The following is a 21,474-nucleotide window of genomic DNA, read 5'->3' as shown; positions in this document are numbered from 1 at the left end:
CTTAACACAATAAACGTATTTCTGTGGATTTATCTTTGTGTTTCTTGCTTCCATCCATTTGGATAGTTTTTGTTTTCTTATGTAAACTGGTAATTGTGTTAATTTCTATCATTTCCTTCCCTTCACTTCTGCAGTAACACCTGGTGAAAGCAGTAGGACTTGGAGTCGGAGTGTGGTACATCAGCGAGAAGAGTACAGTGAAGACGAGAAGAAAGGCCTGAAGAAAAAGGGTCGCTCTTGGGGACCAAGCTCTCTGTGTCATTCCCATGGAGCTGCAGGGCAGGATGGGTAAGGAAGACAACCATACTTTCCCTTCCTAGAGTTCAGCTTCTGTCAGCTGCTTCAGGTTCATCAAACCTAATTAGATTGTTTAATCTTTTGAGAAGGAAGTATCACACAGGTTGTCTAAATATTTTTTGTTTGTGTTTGTCTGTGTGAACTGTAATTAATTATGTGTAACATATCTCCAGTTCATACTTGGTTTTGTAATATTGCCTTCTGTTGTCTTTTGCATGCTTAAAGGGTCCTTCCTTATTGGGTCTTTTTTTGTTGTTGATCATCCCATTCATAAGCAGGATATCCAAGTCCTCCCTTTTGTAATTCCCTAAACCTGCCGCTTCATGTTAGTGATTTTTAATCCTGTAGAATGTCCTGTGCATCCAGTTATGTTCAAACGCTAGCTAGATAGCAAGGATGAGCAGATTTTTTTTATTAAGTGCAAATCTACTTAATGAGCTTGCTGGCTGGTAAGAGCAGGATCATCTTAGAATTACTGTTGAAATGCTGGACATCTGATGGGGAAAACCCTATAATGCAGTATAACAGAGTAATTCTTTGTAAGCACATAAGTCTTTTACAGTGCAGTGCAGTAAATGTCTGTATGCGGTTGCTTTAGAAATTTTTTGATCCACTATCTTACCTTTCATTGTTTTAACATTACATGTATAAAATTAAAGAAATGTCATTTTTATTCATTTATTGGAAAGTACTTACTTAAACCCTGTATCTAGGTCTTGCTAGCTCTTAATATCCTACACCTTAACAAAGGAAGAAATTTTATAGACAAATGATATAGTTACCTCACTTGTGCAAATTTAAGCATTTAGACATCAGGATCTCTGAATGAATACTGTAGCAGTGACTCACAGGTTCATAGGCAAGTAATAGGCTCGCTGCTGTTGTGGGCCATTTTAAGCCTAGCCATTTTCCCTCAAAAATGAAAATCTACCATGTACCTTTTGTCTGTGATGTAAATACCTTTACCTTAATGCCAACCCCCATCCCCAAAAGTATCAGTAGTCTGGATTTGAACCCACCATTGCTTCTGATGTTGCTCCCAACCCACTGGACTTGAAGCTTATGCCTCAGAGAGAGAGAGAGAGAGAGAGTCTTTTGTGTGTAACCCCAGCTCGAAAGAATACTTTTAGCCAATTTCTTAATCATGTTGTTTCACTTTTCACTTTTTATATAGTCTGTTATTAAGGTGGTACAGTCAGTGTTTTGTTCTGTAGTTCAAACTGCAGCTGGGATGCCTTCTTTGCAGAGCCTGCCAGCCTTGCAATGCGTCTATGGGGGCTTTCAATTTTTACTGGATACTACAGTTTCCTTCCACATCAAAATGATATGGTATAACTGAATCTGCAATCTTCAAAGTTGCTGTTAAATGCGCATGTTGTGAGTGTGTGTGTGAAAGAATGGTGAAATATCCAGGAGTAGTTTACCTGTTTTGGGCCCACTGAATGCCAAGATAGGCAGTGGCTTCCATGCAACCCTGAATTTGATTAAGATGATAAGTAAGGAATGAGTACAAATGTTAACTGTAGTAAGACGTATTCAAATGTCAAAGTCAAGGACATTACTAAACTGGAATTGATGTATATTTATTACTTCAGTTCTGTAACTCATCAGCCCCCATTACCAGTGTGCTGTCCAAATGTTCACAGACACATGCTTGGGTGATAATGTTAAACTTGGATTTGGTTAAATTGCCTTTTTTATTGCTTCTAAGGAAAAACAGTCCAGAATATGATCAGATCATTCAAGGTTGATAGAAATAGCGCCCTGAAAAATGTTGCTGTTATGGTAGTAACAGAGGGCAGGACTGCTTGAGCTAGGCATAACGAAATACTGGTAAATTGAGGAAGGACTCAAGAGACATACTGTAGAGATCTTTGTTTGTTGCATCAAGTGAGTCTTGAGTTCCTACTCTATTTTTTTTTTCCTTTACTGGGGTGTCCTGCTGCACAAAACTCATTTTCAGTAGAGGCTGGAGAGAAAAGCTCTTAACCACAATTTGTATAGAAATAGCTCAAGTACATGCCAGTCAGGATTTAGGTATTGAGCTCATAGGCATGTACAATAGATCAACCATGAAAAGAAGTTCTGCTCAAGCAATACTTGTAGGATGAAAGGTTGAAAATTTTTATTTGACAGTAGTAGCATTATTGTTTTCTTCTGTGTTTATCTTTACCTTGTAAATTAATTTTGTTTTGTTTATTTTCATTTGTTAAGTAGATATGGAGACTGGTCCAAGAGCCCTTTTCAGACACAGTGAACCAAGTCAGCAGTTATAAACACTTAAGAATGTTTACATAAGCAATAGTAATTTGCAAAGTATGGTTGATAGCACCAGTTTTAATGTGCATAAAGCACAAGCCATCAACCCTTATATCGTTAGATGGGTCGCTAACTGGCTCACTGATAGAACTCATGTAGTCACCGTAGGGGAATCCACCTCCAACAGCAGACTTGTAACCAGTGGTGTTCCACAGGGATCAGTCCTGGGACCTCTGATGTTTGGAATCTATTTCTTCGCAATACAAGCAAAAACTAAAGGTCTGTGACTGGCAAAGTTTGCTTATGACTGCAAACTGGGAGCGGTCATACAATCTCCAAAGGATGTCAGCATCCTACAAGAGGGTCTTACACAAACAAATGATTGGTGCCAAAGTCATGGCCTTAAACTCAATGCAAAAAATGTATTATCATTCCTTTCGGTAAAAGGGATTTTCTTGCTAAGTACCACATCAGTAGCAACACCTTAAGTACGCACTCAGTGGTGAGAGACCTGGGTACACAGATTGACAGCAACCTTACCTTTGACCACCATGTCTCCACAGTGGTAAGAAGGGCGTTCTGTATTGCTCATCTCATAAGTAAGGGCATTGCCTATGGAAAAAAAGAAGTTATCGCCTCCCTGTACTCTTCCTTCATCAGGCCAATAATTGAGTACAACACCCCTTTTGGCTTGTACCTTTCTAAGCATCTTCAGCAGTTGGAGAAACCAGAAAGGTTGCTCACAATGAAAATTCAAGGTCTTCACCATCTGTCCTATGGGGATCATCTGAAATCACTCTCACTTTATTCTGTTTCATACAGACTACTCAGAGGTGATCTCTGCCTTGCATATAAGGCAATCTATTACCCTTCTTTATTGGGAATGCTTCATATCCAAAAGTGAAATGGTACATGGGTTACTCACTTTGAAGACCTTAACCTGGTATGTGACATTAATAAAACCTGTTGGAGGGACAGACTTGTGTCTCAGAGGTTACCACACCTTTGGAACAGACTTCCACTTCATGTCAAACAGAGCACCTAAATGGCCCTTTGCAGATGCAGTCTGGACAATTGGATGGATGGCCATAAATTATCCCCAGGGGTTCCAGCTGTGTCCCTCTTGGACAGGGGCAATAGGTGCTGATTATAGAAATAAGGGTAAGAACTTGGCTAGGATGTAAGGGCCCTAGGGCTGTTAGCCTAGTAACTTCATATGATCCTATAAGAATTTACAGCCTTAGCTCTTATGTACAAGAAACCTAAATACTGTGTAAAGCAATTTTAATGAAACATTCAGTATTTTGATTAATAGATTAGTTGGCGGCTGAGGGTAAGTGAATGAAGTCACTATTTTATTGTAATGCGTACCTAAAGCCTTTTGTTCATGGTTATCCAGGATCCAAATAAAAAAACTTATACACTTGTAAGTTTCAGATGTTCTTAAATCTTCCCTTTGCAGTCTCCTGACTGCATGAGTCAGAAAAAGTGAATAAACTGTATTTCTTGTGGGGAAGCGATAGCATAGGGATTATCATACATTGTGTATACCTTGTTTGGGAACTGCGGAGTCTCTATGGAGTCTCAGGCAGATACTTTACTGTTACAGGATGTGCCCTCTCAGGAGGTAGGCCAGGCTGACAGGTAACTGTTCTTCCCTCTCTTCCCAGGTAGTTAGCCTCTCCTTCTGTTGCCAAAGCTTCTTTTAGAGGTAGGCCAAGTTCAGCTTCTGTGGGGCTTCTCCTAGCATTTCGGCTCTGTGCCTAAGAAACATATGCTTAAAATGGCAGAAGATTTGATTACTCTGATTAGAGGTTCATGCCCCGCGCCTGAAGGAGGCTAGGGTGGAACAGGAGTTTGATAGTTTTGAACAGTGTTCACAGGCTTCAGAGTCTTCTGTGGAAGACTTGCAAGAGTTCCTACTTATTCTGATTCTGATGTGGATGATTCCACTCCTACAGCTTCTCCTCCTGAGGATTTTTTTTTCAGAGACTCTTCACCATGAGGGAGCACTTTAAATGGGAAGGCCAGGATTACTCCAGGAAAAGGCTTAGGGAATTCTTGTTTTACCCCAGCATAGGCCCTTAGCTATTCCTCCTGTGTTGAATGTGGTGGAGGATGTTTTTGCAGAGCTTCCCTGAACCCTGACTCCTTGCCTCCTGCTCCTGTTAAGCCTGATAGGTATTATACCAGAAACTGTTTCTCAGGGGCCCAAAGGTGTTAAAGCTTCTGTGGTTAAAAATGTACCCCCCTCTGATAAAGAGGCAAGGGCTTTGGATAGGTGGGGTAAGAAAGTATATACTTCTTCCACTCTAGCCATGAGGGTTGAATTGTCAGTTTCATATGCTGAAATATCAAATTATCTCCTTTCACAATTGAAATCTAAGGTGGATGCTTTGGCGGAAGGTATTGAGTGTAAAGAATTGCTGGATTTGGTTCATGTGTCTGAACAAGTGGGTAAGCATTCTTTGCAGTGTGGTTTTGATGCTGTTCAGGCCTCCTCGAGGGTGGCTGCTACTAGTTCTGTTCTTCATGCCTGGTTGAAGGATCAGAATTTAGCTGAGCATGTTAAGACCAGGATTTTGGATGCTCCTTTACAGTCTGATGTGTTGTTTGGACCGCCTGTGGAAGCAGTTTAAAGAAAATGGAGGACAAAGCTAAGTCTATGCAGACTGTTAAAGATTTTTGCAGGTGCAGCCTCCAGTTTAGTAGAAATTGGCCTGCTAAGGGGTGGACATATCCTGCTTATGGTTCCCAGTCTAGGGGTAGGTCTAGGCGTGGTAGGGGCAGGGCTCAGGCCTAGATCAGACAGTTCACCTGCTCAGACTTCTGGTGAGGGCAGGGTCAGTCCTTTCGTAAGCCGAACCATTGACCTGCCTTTTCAGCTGCCAGTGGACTCTCGTCTGGCAGCTCCTTTGGGAGGAAGATTGTCTCTTTTCAAAGAAAATTGGGATTTAATCACTCAAGACAGATGGGTGCTGGATATCATTCATCACGGTTACAGATTTTATTTCCACACAATGCCCCTTTCAAAGGCATGCCAGATGTTCCTCCTCCACAAAGAAAAGAGGCTCACAAGCAAGTTTCTCAGTTACTCAGATAGGAGCCATTCAGCCAGTCCCTGTATCAGAAAGGGGCTTGATTTTATTCTCGCCTGTTCCTAGTACCAAAGAAGGGGAACACGTGGAGACCAATTTTGGATTTATCTATCCTCAACACTTATCTGGACATTCCCAAGTTCAAGATGTTGACGTTACAGCAACTGTTACCTCTGCTGGGCAAGGATCACTGGATGGTAACTTTGGATCTCAAGGAAGCCTACCTTCATGTGCCTATAAGGCTAAGTTGCAGAAAGTATCTGCGGTTTCGAACTGGAGATTTTCATTATCAGTTCTCTGCATTGCCCTTTGGCTTATCTACTGCCCAGAGTATTCACAAAGGTTCTGGCTCCAGTGATAGCTTACTTCAGGCTTCAAGGCATTCAAATCTATCCTTACTTGGACGACTGCCTGATTCTGGCTCAAGAAAAGGAAGACCTTCTACAGCATCTGGAATATGTCATAGCAGTGCTAAGATGCCTAGGGTATTCTGTGAACGAAATAAAGTCCAGTCTAGTACCCTCTCAAGACATGTGCTTTCTGGGTGTGAGACTGAATACAGCAGCCCAGATGGCCTTTTAACCCCGGACAAACAAAAGAGTCTGTCACTTTACTTCCATCAACTATCTCATCAGTCCGTGCTGACTGCAAGGACAGTCCTTCAAGCATTAGGGTTCATGGCATCTTGTATTCTGGTGCTTCCCAATGCCAAACTGCATATGAGGAAGCTGCAATGGTATCTCAAAAATGTATGGACACAGCACTGCCAAGATTTCGACACTGTCATTCACATAATACCTTGCCTTCAAAAGGAATTCTTGTGGTGGGCTCAGGAATGTCACCTAAACAAGGGACTCTCTGTGACCCGGCCAGAGGCGAGTCAGATTTTAACGACAGATGCCTCGGACACTGCTTGGGAGCTCATCTAAATGGAAAGTGGATACAAGACAAGTGGCCTGCCAGACTACAGCATCTACATATCAACATGAAGGAGATGTTAGCAGTCCAGTTTGCATTGATGGCGTTCAAGGAGTTACTTCTTCCAGGGCAGGTGTTGATTCTAACAGACAACACAACTGTCATGTGGTACATCAACAAGCAAGGGAGAACACATTCTTATCCTCTATGCAGGCAAGCAATGATTTTATGGGAGACTGCGTTAAGCCTGCAACTGACTCTTCAGGCAAGGTTTCTGCCAGGAGCACAGAACTCCCTAGCAGATGTATTAAGCAGACAAATCATGGATCCCCACGAGTGGAAACTGGATCTTCATGTATTTCAGAAATTGACAGTGTCATGGGAACTCCAGACATAGATCTGTTTTCTCCACTAAACCACCAGCTGCCAAAGTATTGCACAAAGGGGTTTCATCACACAGCTTGGAAAGTGGATGCTCTGTCTTTCAGTTGGAAAAACCTTCATGTCTATGCCTTTCCACCTCTGCCTCTTCTTCCAAAGGTATTATTAAAGGTCAGACAAGACCGCCAAGGATGATTTTGATAGCTCCAGATTGGCCTCGGCAACACTGGTACCCACTTCTAAGGAGTCTTGTAAAGAAGCCTCCATGGCCTTTACCTCTGATTCCTCATCTGTTATCTCAGAAGGACGGTCATCTGCTCAATGTCAAGCTTCAATCTCTTCATCTCACAGCTTGGCATATTCTGTGTTGAAGCACAGCAGGTCTCAGCTTCCTCAACAAGTTTTAAATGTGATTATGGAAGCTAGAAGGCCTAGTACTAGGAGAGTGTGAAAAATGGAAGAGATTTTTATTTTGGAGTACAGCAAAGAATTTGGAGATTTCAGAGCCTAATTTGAGTGTGGCTCTTCAATATCTTACTGAATTATTGGACAAGGTTTGTCCTTCTCTTCCATAAAGATTCATGCTGCAGCAATTTCAGCTCACTATGATTGTGACCCACTTTGTTTTCGCATCCTTTGTTCAAGCAGTTTCTTAGAGGGCAAAGAATATAAGACCCCACGTAGAGCTCCTACTCCTGCTTGGGATCTCAATTTTGTGTTGGAAAAACTTACTCTACAACCTTTTGAGCCTGCAGCTACTGCTGAATTGAAATATTTGTCATGGAAGACTGCTTTTCTGTTGGCTATTACTTCTGCAAGAAGGGTGTCTGAGTTGCAGGCCCTTATGGCAGTAGAGCCCTTTTTTTTCCATAAGGACAGGGTTTCATTACGTACTAATCCTTCCTTTATGCCTAAGGTGGTTTCTAGTGTGGCTTTAAACCAAACTATTCATTTGCCTACGTTTTTGCAGATCCTCAAAATAAAGGGGAAAAGATTTTGCACACTTTAGATGTACACAGGCAATTGTGTTATTATTTGAGCAGGACTAAATTTTAGGCAGTCTCAGCAGTTACTTGTTTCTTTTGCTTTGAGTTCACAGGGCAAGCCTGTGTCAAAACAAACTATTTCTAGGTGGATTGGCTTTTGCATTGCATTTTGTTATTCCCATCATGGCAAAGAGGTTCCAGCTGGGATTAGGCCTCATTCCACTAGGGCTACTGCCACTTCAACAGCATTTCTAAGGGGGTGGCAACTAAGGATATTCTGGAAGCAGCTACTTGGAGTTCAGTGCATACTTTCTAGGCATTATCACCTGCCTATATACTCTAAGACTAGGGCTGGTTTTGCCACAGCTGTTTTACAAGGCATGTTGTCAGCTCCTGCTACTTTATAATTTGCCAGCCTCCCTTACCTCTGCTTTGGGATTCTACGCAATAGTCAGGACTGCAGCAAGGGAAGGCGAAGAACATAGTACAGTTTTGTACCTACCATAAATGTAGATGTTGATTCCCTTACTACCCCTCCTTCCCTCTGTGTTTGGTGGTTGTGTAGGTGAGTTTACATGCTTATATTTTTGTATATATTGTTGTATATATTGTACATGTTTTTGGTGCAGGTTGTTTTTGGGACTTGTCTTTTTGGGTCTTCTGACATCTGGGGCAAGAAAAGACTGAGGAAATGACGTCGGTCATGCGCATTAGTACCCTGACGTACTGGCGTCAGTCTAAGGCCATGACCGGCGTCAGCCTTATACTCAGGTATTCGGCCGACTGGGGCGGACTATACCCAATAGTCAGGACTGCAGCAAGGGAATCCTCGAACATCTACATTTATGGTAGGTACAAAACTGTACTTTTTTTTTTTCATTTCAGTCTCGTAAGAATTGATTTGTGAATGTTGTAGATGTTTTTTGCTAAGCTGTATACTTCTCCAGTGTCTTGTCATTTGTGTGCTTTAGATTTCATACAGATGTACATAAAAGGCCATATTCTAGCCTTTGGCTAAATGGGGTGTATCCTACGTAAGATACAACAATTTGCCAGCTTCAAAAAGCTTTGACTCCCTCCTACACCTACATTCTGACTACAAATTGGACCCCCCCTCGGAGGTAATTTAGCAGTCAGAATGCAGAAAATTTCAGGACTGTATTGACCATAAAGAGGGAAAGAGCTCTGTCGTCTTGAACCTCTCAAGATATAACAGTGGACAAAAAAAGTTACATTCCAACAGGTAACTATATATATAAGTAGGGGAATAGTGGGTGGATGCAGCTATCCATCACTGCATTTCATTTTTAACAAAGCCAAAATTGGAATCTGAATTTCCAGAGGATAAAGATGTTGGGTCTGTGTGTTTGTTTTTTTTTTTTTTTTTTTTTTTTTTTACAAGCCATTGAATTTTTCTCATGTGTAACCTGGTGAGAGGAATCATGAGAATCACAGAAGCCATGAATTCTAGAATTCTGACCTATTGTTTTGCAGAAATCCGTGACTGATTGGAGAAGCTCAGGAAAGCTTAAAGATAAAAATTCATAACATTCAACATATTGATCAGCAGTGCAGTACCCTTAGCTATGCAGGTTATATCTTGTATAGGAAGTAACAGTTGTCAAGCTTCCAAAACTTCAGGTCACCTTCCATGCACCCAAACCACTAGTCAGCTCAGGTTCAGCTGACTAAACAGGCAAATCTGTGCCCCAAGACCTTCAAAGATTTCCTGCCATTGAAGACACAGTGCTCCTCTATAGGTTTTCAAGGATCGGCTTGTGTGTTCCTTTGCTGGGCAGTTAAGTTCTTTTTGCGGGAAAACCTTCCACATTAAAAAAAAAAATTATTGCAGTTTTCTGTGTAGGAAAGTTATTTTTAAGCTAGGAGTGTGTGTTCTAATGGACTGTCATAAAACTTAACTATACTTTTAAACAGGAGCATGCTTTTTTTCCTGTCAGTTTTAGACATTATTTAAGTAATTGAAAACCACTTTTTTTTCTATGGAGAAATTGTGTTTATTTTACTTTTTAGGATGGCAAAGTGTTTACAGTCCTTTTTATTGTGTTTTGTGTGAAAAAAGTGACCTTTAAAGACATTACATTTTTACTGGACTTTGCTGCTTGTTTTTCACATGCCATAGCTTGTTCCTCAGACTATTCATCTTTTTCCCAGATCCGTGTGGTATAGCACCTATAGCCACTCTGGACTGGGTGTTGGCCATATCCTCTTTCACTTTTTATGTCCCCTCAGTGGGCAAGGGATAGCCAGTCTTGTCATTCCTGGGAGAGGGAATGAGAAAGTCTTTCCTGTTTGATCCGAATGTTGTGTCCATGTTTGGGGAAGCTGCTGCTGCCATTAATAACATTGATGGCCTCATTTTATTCTGCCAAAAGAAACGGAAAACTAAACAAGTAACTACTCATCCTCAAGTTTACTTTAGACAGGAGTAGTTTACTGGGTCTGACTCTGGGTTTAAGGAACAGATACAGGGTTTTCTCATAAGGTTTCGGATTCAGACGCAGTGGAGAGCTCAGTTTATGATTCTCCCTGTGAATGTTTGTCTTTCTCTGAGCATATTTCCAGAATGTGCCAGTACTTTCAGTGGGAGAACACTGAGACTTATCAGTGAGCTGTTACAGAAGGAATTTCCAGAACTTTCATTCATTCCTCAACTTCTGTCAGCTCGTGAGGATGTGTGTGTCACTACTGGGAATGGGAAGATTATTGATAAGTATGGGGAAACGTGTATGCTTCTGCGACTTTGATTTTCAGAGTTATTAATTAATTGTGAAGGTATGTAGAACTTTTTGTCTTCAGTTTCTCCTTGTTTGAAAAAATCTGTGTTTCTTCCATTTTACAAGTCACAATGTATTGTTTACAGTGTATGGATGATTCAGTTGATACGTCTTCCAAGGCTATGGCCACTGGTATTGTTTTGAGCAGGTTTGTCTGGCTACATTCTCAGACTCTCCCAGATGATGCTAAAAATTAGATTTTAAATGCTCCTTTGGATAGAGATTTAGTTTTTGGTTCCTCTGTTGCAGAGCTTATCAAAAAATGTAACGAAGGGGAAAGTCTGAATCGCTAAGATTTTTCAGCCCTCCTTTTCCAAATTTTCTAAGCGCTTCTGTAACCTTTCATCCAATTTTGGCAATAATAATAATAATAATAACAATAACACTAACACTAAACTGCCTCAGCAAAATGCAGGTAAACAGATGTATGAGAAGAAATGGCAGGAGGATGGTCCAAAAAGAATTCAGGAACCTTCTAAAACCAAGGACAGTCTAAATGACTATTTGAAATACCATGTCCCCCTCTCACCCTGGCAGTCCCTTTCTCCCGTCCCGAAAGCTTGAATCTCCACTTTTCGGATTGGTAACAGATAATTTCAGAAATATGGGTTCTGTAGATCATTTATCAAGGTTACAGATGGCAACAGGAGGACACCCCTCCTTTCTAGAGATGGTACTTCCCCATCCACCAGACCAGACTCCTTTTAGTTTCTCCTGTCCCAGTGAGGTATGGAACCAGTTCCTCCTTCCCAAGTGAGAAAGGTTTTTATTCAAGAATGTTTTCATGCCTAAGAAAGAAAATATTTATAGAGACCACTTCTGGATCTTTCTTTCCTAATCTTGTTTGTGATAGTGCCTAAGTTCAAAATGCTGTCATTTCACAATAAGTCACCATTTCTTCCTCATTTAAGTTTCCTGGTAATACTAGATTGATGAGATGCTTAACCTTGCATCCCTATTCATCAAGACTTCAGGTGATTCTTAACATTTTGTGTGTCTGGATAACATTGCTAGTTTCGGCTTTATCCTTTGGACTGTCTAATGCACCAAGTGTGTTCTCAGTGTCTAACTCCAGTTAAGGCTCATTGCAGGCTAGAGGATATACACATTTTGACATTTTTGGATAACTTATCTTATCTTTGCTGAGTCTTTTTCAAAGTGTCAGGAATCTCTCAGTTTAGTGAGAAATCTCTTACACAAGCTGGGTTTCCAAGAAAACATTCAAAAGTCTTTTTGGACTCCTTCACACAGGATTGTGTTACTGGGGTGTCTGCTATACACCTTGGTTCAAAGAGCGTTTTCTTCCACAGGAAAGATAGAAATAAATCTAAATCTATTTTGAGATTTTCTAATCAGACTTCAGTCCTGAGAGGGAATACATCAGGATTTTGGGTCTCATGGGATCTATGGTTCTCTTGATACCCCTGGCAAGACTCCACATGAGAAAGATACAGTGATATCTGAAATCTGTTTGCTCTCAACACCAACATCCATTGTCCTTTCAAATCCCTTTGCTGGGGATTGTCAGAAGAGAAATCCAGGTCTGCCCTTCTCCCTCCCTGCTCCAAAGCAGTGGTCACCACAGATGACTCAGACTTTGCTTTGGGGAGCAGTTTCAAGGAGTATAAAAGTGCAAGGTGTGTGAGACACCGAGGACAGATGCAAGACCATAAATACAAAAGAGATGCTTGCAATTATCAAGGCACTGAACTCTCTGAATTGTCTTTGGCCTCCTGAACCTCTTCAAGTTGTTACCGGTAGTACCACAGTCATGTGGGACATCAGCAAGCAAGGGGGAACCAGGTCGTACACCCTTTGCAGACTAGCCATGCTCACTTTGGATATAGCTTCACTGCACAGTCAGATTGTTAAACTCTACAGTTTTTCAATCCTTTCATGGTTACGTTTTGTGCATTGCATTGAGTTGTTATTTTCACCATCTACTTGGTTGGTTTTGGGTCTCATACCCTTATTTGGTCTCCGGAGTGAACCTTGAGTGGTTTCACTGCACAGTCTCACTTTACAGTCATCCTACATTACGTCAGAGCAAAAGTGTATGCCAGACAGGCTAAGCAGGACAGGCCCTCATGAATGGAAAATAGATTAGGGGGTCTTCCAGAACTCTATCCATGTGTGTGGAATTTAAGCAGATCTACTTGTCTCCTCTCTGAACAATTAGCTGATAAGATTTTGCTCTAGAACTCTATGCAAGAAGGCTTAGAAAACAGATGCATTTTCTTTCCATTGGGCGGGAATGTTCCTGTATTCTTTTCCACTGATTTCCAGGTACTTCTGAACATTCAGAAGGAATCCCCCAAGATCGCTGCGGTGATGGACTCCCTTCTAGCCCAGGCAACAGTGGTTCTTCCTTCTTCTGGAAATTGCCAGAAGCAATTACCACAAGCTCCCTCACAGAATGGATCTACTCGCACAAGATCATTGGTGTTTGATACATTACAACCCCAATCAACTTAAACTAACTGCTTGGATGATCGGGTCTTAATTCCCTTTAAGCACTTGTTTACAGAGGATGTGCAGCAGGTACAATGGAGACAAGAAAGCCTGCTATTAGAAAATCATATGTTAGCAAATGGAAAAGGTTTTCTGGTTAGTGCCAGCAACATAATCAGCACTCATTTTGGGCTAGTTGTTCTCTGGTTTTACAATATTTGTGTGAGTTACTATCCTATGGCCTTTCCTTACTCCTCCATCAAGGTTCATTTATCAGCTATTTCATCATATTTAGTCATGAATCCTCCTGTTTCAATGCATCCTCATGTAAAAATGTTTTTGAAAGGGGTGTTGTGTGGGAGACTTCCCTGAAAAACAGTTGTACTTCCTTGGGATCTTAATTTTGCGTAATAGAAGCTAAAACATGCTCAGTTTGAATAAGCTAATATGGCAGACAACATTCCTAACATGGAAAACAGTTTTACTGGTTGCTCTGACTGATGCAAGAAGAGTATCTGCGTTGCAAGCTCGTATGTTGAGTCAACTCTAGGGCTTCTTTGAGAACTAATCCTTATTTTATGCCTAAAGTGGTATCCTAGCTTACTTTAAGCCAAATTATCCAGCTCCCTGTTTTCTTTCCTTAACATAGAAGTGAGGGAGAAAGGATACTCCATACCTTAGATGTCTGCAGACAACTTGTGTACTATCTTGACAGGACTAAATCTTTCAGATCAGCTGTTCATTTCTTGTGAAGATAAGAAGAAGGGACAACCTGGATGAAAACAGACGATCTCCAAATGGTTGTCTCAAGTTACTTACCTTTTGTTATACTCAGCACAACAAAACTGTTGCAGGCCGGGGTCAAGGCCCATTGTACTATAAGGCCTTTGCTTTATCTATGGCTATGGAAAGGGTTGGATTCTAGAAGAAGCAACTTGATCCTTTATTCATACGTGTACAAGGCATTTCAAGCTTGATTCCTTCTCTAGGTCTAGATCAGGCTTTGCTAGGACCATTCTCCAGTGGCTCTTGGACCCTTCCCCTTCCACCTCCTAAATGTAGCAAGCTAGGGTACTGCACCCATAAAGGTAAGGCTACTGCAGCAGTGATCAATATGATGAACATAGTACAGTTATAAGCTTGCCATAGTAGTAGATGTTCAGATGATCACTGCTGCAATAGCCACTTCCTCTGTCCCCTTGTTTTTTTGGTGTTTTGTTTATGCCAGTGTGTGAGCATTTATTTTTTGTTCCCAGCATTGCCCTTTCAGGGCACAACCTCCCTCTCGCTGTTGGCATGAAAGCTCCAGAGGGTTTGGCACCCATACCTGTCTTTTTAATCAGATCAGCTTGAACTGGCTAACAGTTTGTGCACATGGAAGGTGCCCTCAATCCTTGGAAGATGTCTTGCTGTTATATCTTATGCAGGTTATAACCATTATAGTTAAGGCTACTGCAACAGTGACGTGATCATTTGAATATCTACTGTTAGAGCAAGTTTACTTACACAACTCTGCTGTCTCTTTGTAAGAAAAGCTTTTTGCTAAGGTATGCCAAGAAGTCAGTCCAGTATGATGATTTTTTTTCTTTTTTGACATTTAACAATAATAAAAGCCATCTAGCCAAAAAGCTACTGAAGCAGTGAGGAATTTCAGCATCTGCTTTTATGGTAAATGCAACTTACACAACTCTACTTTCTCCTTGATTTAGCAGGGAAGCGTGAATTGATGGTGGATGCAGTTTGCATCTTTCCTTTCTGTCTCTCCCTTTTTTCACGTCTACCCAAAAACATAGACAATAAGAGGAAGACTTATTTTTTGTCACGTGATCGCCAACATGAATGTTGTTTCAGATTCCCAGGTTCCTAGCAGTTGAGAAAACTATCCCAGGGTAGGCCAGGGAAGTCTTCTTTAGTTGGGTTGTCAGCCTGTTCCACTTCAGTTTGTGATTCCTCGTTTGCGTCCTCTAATTCTACTGGATTACCAAGTGGATGTTAAGAGGCAATTGAAGCCATCAGGAAACCTTCCACTCCTCCGATGATTAACAGAAGAGGTTCCCCCATGCTACTTCAGTCATTTAGCTTGCAGGTAGTCCTGCCCTGTCTTGGATACCTGTTATTCCACATCAAAATGGATGTCTCTGGTATCTTTGCACATCATAATATTGTGGAGGGCAGAACTGTAGCCCAGCATCATATGTGTTAAGAAGTCCCTGTAAAGGCATTCTGCACATTTTTCCTCTTTGGGAAAACCCTTATTTTTGGGGTTTGATATTTATGACTAACTACCTTTGTTTTTATTTCTCTTTTTCTAATTTCTCCAAATCTTTTGAGTTTATAATATGTATAAGTCAAAGTACGATTAAAGTTCATGAAATTAGTATTGTTTCAATCTTTGATGTCAGCCAAAAGTGCTCTTCGCAGCACACGTAATGTGCCCAGTAATGACTCCTCCTGCAATTTGTATGGGGTTACGTGGATTGGTAACATATCTAAATACGATTGTAGATTCTTTTTTATAAGACCCATTGCTCCTGCTACTATTGGAACTGTCTGGGTATCTTTCTTCCTAATTGCTCTCATTTCTGCCTGCAGATCCTGGTATTTTATGACTTTGTGTCTCTCTGTACACAAGACACTGTAGTCACTGGGTGTGGCAATTTCAGTAATCAATGCTACTTTTGTCTTCTTTTCTTGGATCACTATATCCGGTTTTCTAGCATCTATATTTTGAACTGTTGGTAATGGGTGATCCCATGTGATATACACTTAATAATTTTCTATGATGCTTTGTGGCTCATGTTTCCAGTGTTTTTCAGCCACTTTGATACCATTGTGTGTGGACAATCCCCTGTGCAACAGTCTAGCCACATTATTTATACCTTTCAGTATACAGTCCTTCTGCCATTAGTGTGCCGCAACCAGCAACAAGGTGTGCGACCGTTTCCAGTTCGGTTTTACAAAACCTTCATTTGTCTGTTTCTCCCACATGTTCAATGGACTTTGTAAATCAGCGTGTACGTATCCCACTATCTTGAGCTGCCAGTATTAACCTTTCATTTCTTGGTTTGAATTTGCCTCTCCAGGAATACTAGTTCAATGGCTTTGAAGTATATATTTTAAGAAATGGTTGTCTTTCTGGCCATCACCTCTGCTCACAGGATCTCCAAGTTGCAGGTACCTAGCGCTAGGAATTTCTATTTGATATTTCATAAGGTGTGGGTATTCCTTAGGGCTAACTCACTGTGTTCTCCAGAAATGGTGATCTAGGTATCCTTAAATTTTTCAGTTAATTTCCTTTTTCTCTTTTCACTTACAGAAGCCATGGTTAACTATTATTTGAGGAATTCCTCTTATTTTGCACTTCTTTGTGAGAAAATCAGGCTCCAGCAAGAGTCTTAGGATGGGTGGTCCATAGTGTTTTACTCAAGATGAGTCAGATTGTTACTAGATTGGATTAAGAAATGTCACTGTTGTATACTGAGTTTTTGACAAATTGTTTATACAGTCTTGATGGACTACACACTTATCTTCTGATATTTGCAGATGTGAATACAGGACACTAACAAAGAGTTTTGTTTTAGCTGTTAAAGCACTAGAGGGATGTATCATGACATCTAATTTTTAATTAAATTGCCATGTGAAGAAGTCACGTTTTCAGTTTGAGTAGTTTAATTCATAGCCACTGTCCTATCTTATTTGACAATCATGCCTATTTGGTTGAATGTCTTCTCTTGCAATCCAGCCATCTCTTAGCCAGATCTCGTCTCCTATTGCTTCACCCTCTCTGTCCCAAATCAGCTTTACAAAGCTTGGTTGGAGTTTTTACTTTTACTTCCACTTTTTCCTCCACTGTCTCTCTCACTCCAAATATCAGGGCAGTTGTACTGCATCTTAAACTTCTTAATTATCTTTTCAAATTCCCCAGGATGTGAAACTGAGTATGAAAGATACTTCTTCCATAAGGATAGACATGAGAAGTGCCTTTTTTGTTTGGGTGCTACACTCGACCATATTCAGTGTAAAGTCTGTCAGGTGTTTGTCTCAAAGACTGTTAGCAATTGTCAGTCAACCCTTTCCATTTACTTGGAGAATCAGTGTTTAAAACTTTTAGCTCCGGGTACAGTGGCTTCTGAGTCAGATTGACCTGACATTCAGCTGCTGCTTAAGAAAATATCAAAAAAGGCTCACATTGAATCTGTTGCTGTCCAGTTGTTTGGATGATGAATTTGAGGACTGTCTGTTGCTGGCATCAACTCCCTCTGTCATGATATGGGGCTGCCTACTGGCATGTCCTGCAGATGAGGAGGGGGGAGCCCTGGCTGATTATATCAGATGGCCCTAGGGGAAATCCCTAAATTCTTGTTAGGGAGAAGGTTCCTGGGGTCTGAGCCTCCTAGATTTGTTAAGGCTGATATTTCCTTAAAAAAAACAGACCTGTAGCCCCTGTTGCTAAGGATCCACACAAAGAACGGCAGGACTTTACTCAGGTGCTTTTCAATGCCATTATAGCTTTAAAGTGCCCTCAAGACTTGTCTGTCTATTGTTCAGTGGTTCTCTGCTCCTTCAAAGTGTCATAGGGAATCTGATTCCTCTGAGAAAGAGTTGGATTTAGATTCCGATTAAGAGTCATTGACTTACTCTTCTCAAATCCAGGCTCCCCTTGCCCTGGGATCTTGGGAAAAAGGTTCACTTTCTCCTGACTCTCCTATAAAACAATTATATATTGGCAATACTGTAGTAAATGTGAAGGGACATTTTAAATGGGATTGTTCCCAGGTTTCTGACATTCAAAAGAGGTACTGTGAACTTTTACAAGTAAATTCACACAGGCCTCCTATAGTACCTCCTGTGTTGGATGCTCTTTTGTGTACTTTCCTTTTGGTTTCTTAACCCTGATTCCCAGCCTCACACCCCTAAGAAGCCTAACAAGTTCTATAAAATCCCTGAGGCTTATTTATTTATTTAGATGTCTTTGTTTACTGAGAAAGTTTGATTGGGTAATATCCATTTTCAGTGGAAGCCTGGGGAGAAAAGCACCATTTGCTTACACTGCATTATACTAAGCTCAAGCTAGTTACATTTCTATTTACATGTATACACAAACAGTAGTTAGATTTCTATTTACATTTGTACACAAAGAGTAGTTGCATTTATACATGTACATTCTAAGATTTTATAGAGGTGGAAGTTACTGATTAGAAAGCCCACATGCAACTTAATGGTTTGTACAGGCAGAAGTTGTATATAAAAATTGTTTTGTCATTTCAGCGAGTCTCCTGCAACATTATTTGACTTATTTGCATGTAATAAGAATTTGTTACGAGAGCGGAGGTCCCTTGCTAGACAGTATGTCAGTAATACGTTGGGTAGTGCAGGGAATTTTTCTGGATGAAAAATGAGTATGTGTGCTGTAGTTCAGAAGTTTTTGCATAAAAATCCTTCCTCTGATCCAGGTGTGATTTTCCTGGCCACCGAGAAACCCTCTAAACTACAGTCCTTCTCTAAATGTTTACCTTCTGATAAAGACAGTTATACTATGGAAAGTTATGGGAAAAAGTGTATACTTCTGCTACCATAGCCATCAGAGTCATTAACTACCAGATCCATATGACTAGGTATGTACTGACTGTTCCTTCCCAACTTGTGGGCATTCTGACTGATATGCCTGATTCTGAAGCAAAGTCTTCTGCCATTTCCATTTTGAGTTCTTCTCAGTTGACTTGTCATTTTATTAAATGCACTTGAGATGCTGCAGATGTATCCTCTAGGGCTGCTGGATTGGTGATGAGAAGGTGTTCTTGGCTGTCCATACAGGATTTACCTGAAGACATTAGGGCCAAATTACTCGATTCTACCTTAGGTGACCAGAATCTCTGTGGTTTTGTAGCTGTTGAACTTTAAGACCCTGCAGGATAAGGGTAATATCATGCAGGATTTGAAATAGATATTCCTTTCTTTAGTTCCTAAGTTCCGGAGAAATTGCCCATAAAAAAATCTTTTGTCCCGGGCAGCAGGGGCAGCCAGCCATGGGCAAGCTGTCCACTAAGAGACTTTTTCCTGACTAGCCTTCTCAGGGTTCTAATGTAAAAGCCTTCTTTCTCTGACAAATCTACTTTCATTTGACATTACATTCAATCATTTCTGTCTCTTGGCCAGATCCCTCTGTCCCTGAGACTGACACTGTCTAAGGCCATTTCTTTTTGCTATTCCTTTCATGGCAAGCAGTTTTCTTCTTTTTCTGTTTGTGCTTATTCTACCAGGGCAATTGCCTCTTCTGGTGCTTTTTTCAAGAGTTTGGATAGTAGATTCATTTTGGAAGCTGCTACTTGGACTTCCTTACACACCTTAACTAAACAGGGCTGGGTTCACCAGAGTCTTCCTTCATGGGTTTTTGGAGAAGGCTTCCTCCTTCCATCCTTCCCAGTAGCTTTTATACTCTCCCAGTTGTAGGGAATACTGCAACAGTGATAAGGAAGGACATAGCACAGGTGTGTAAGATCTTACCATAATAGTAGACGTCCTACTTCTCAGGATTCTGTCCCTCCCTCCTTCTCCTTATTATTCTGTGTTGCCTTTCTTTTGCATGAGGGGTCTTTCTTACTTTCTTCTTCCCTTCCTGGAAGTACAGGTTCTTGCTTTCAGTTCTTAGAATAATACATATGTACAGTCATGTATGGACCTTATGCCTTGGGCACAGGACATACAGCACCTGGAAGGTGCCAAGTCTTTGGGTTACTGGCTGGATGTTTGGCTATCCATGGCAGGATAACCTAGTTGTAAGGAATATTGCAACAGTGAGAAGTAGAACATTTACTGTTATGGTAAAATCTTACACAACTGTTTTTCCTGGCTGTGGTGCCTTCTCTGTGGAGTTTGCATGTCTTTCTTTTGTCCAATTGCATTTTTAGTAGGAACATTTTTAGCCTCTCACAGACCAAAAATATGCAGGTGGTTAAAATGGCAGTTCTTCAAACTGCACCTAGGTGTGTGAGGTTTGCATGTGAGTGCGCACACGTTCCTTGAAGGGCTGGCATCCACTCCAGGATTGGTTCCTTCCTGTTTTTGCTTTCTATAATAGGCCTGAGGTCACCATGACACTGAAGTGAATAAAACAAAAACTGAAAATAGATTGATCAATAGATAGCATGGTAATTGGCTGATAAATTTGTCTTCTTTTTCACTTCCGCAGTGTTTCGGCATGTTTAATCACTGTTGTTGCAATATACTTGTGAATTTTTGACAGTCCTTTACAGTGACAGATTGTTTCCTTTGCACCCTCCCCCCTTTGCCGTCAGTCTGTTTGAGACTTTTTTGTGGCTTTTTTGGCTTCAATAGTAAATTCACACCGCCCTTTTTTCCATGTATTGTCTCTTTTCCTTGTGTTTTTGTGGTTTGTATAGTGAAGCCACATCTGTCTGTTTTAGCATATTGCCTCTTATCCTTGTGCTTAGTTAGCACGCCTGCTGTTAGGCCCATACCTGTGAGGTGCTTATAAAGTTCTGTCCTGTTACTGTTATGTTCTGTCCTTTTCTCCTGCAGTTTGTGCCTGTGAAGATCCAGGCAGCTTACTGCAGCCCATGCATCTCACTTGCACCAATGTTTTTTTCTTCCTTCACTCAAATGCTCTCATCCAGCCTGTTCTGTTTTGGAAACGTAAGTAACCCTTAACACTGGACAAAATAGTTGTTGTGAGTTCCTACCGTTGATTAATTTGCTAGTAGCATTATTTATGCTCCACTTGTTGCTAATATACATCCACTTTTCATCCCAGGATCCTCCTAACCTTCCTCACTGCTTTGTCATTTTCACACCCAGTCTAAATTCTTACGCCCTTGGCCTGTTTTATAACTGCTGCCACATATGCTTGTTAGATTAATTTCTTAGCTCCTTAGCAGTAGTTACCTTGCCATATCTACCCCAGCAGATTTACATTCTTTCTGCTCACTGGGTTGTGCCAGCATAATTACATGTTTTATCAGCTGTAGAAAAATATAAATCTCCTCCAGCTTCTTATAATGTGCCTGGTGATGACGTTGACATGAAAGGGGACTTCTCATAATGAATCCTGCAGGAATTTCCTAATTTCTTGACTTTGAATGAGTGCCGTTAAGTGTTGTCTGTCCACTGTCAGCTGATAAGCTCTTTAGAGTACTAAGTGCTGTAAATTGGATAGCCCATATTTGATTTACACTTACCTATTTACCTGATTATGTATTTTTATAAACCTGTCAGGTTTATTTGGCATGATCTCCTGCCTCTAAAGTAATGTATGTTGTTTTCTGATACACT

At 40.8% G+C, this 21,474-nt stretch overlaps 1 protein-coding gene across 1 annotated transcript in view; it reads left to right on the top strand.

Moving 5' to 3' along the window:
• MAP3K9 (mitogen-activated protein kinase kinase kinase 9) overlaps positions 1 to 21,474 on the top strand; it is a 1,255,777-nt gene that overhangs the window by 843,639 nt on the left and 390,664 nt on the right. The window contains exon 8 of the mRNA XM_044073971.1: positions 135 to 288. Within this exon, the coding sequence (XP_043929906.1) occupies positions 135 to 288 (154 nt within the window). The remainder of the gene's footprint in view (positions 1 to 134; positions 289 to 21,474) is intronic.

The sequence above is a fragment of the Protopterus annectens genome, chromosome 6.part0 (assembly GCF_019279795.1).
Source record: "Protopterus annectens isolate FY-2018-M chromosome 6.part0, PAN1.0, whole genome shotgun sequence".
Taxonomy (NCBI): domain Eukaryota; kingdom Metazoa; phylum Chordata; order Ceratodontiformes; family Protopteridae; genus Protopterus; species Protopterus annectens.
Note: the sequence above shows the minus strand (reverse complement) of the source record. Positions and strands in the feature narration are given on the sequence as shown.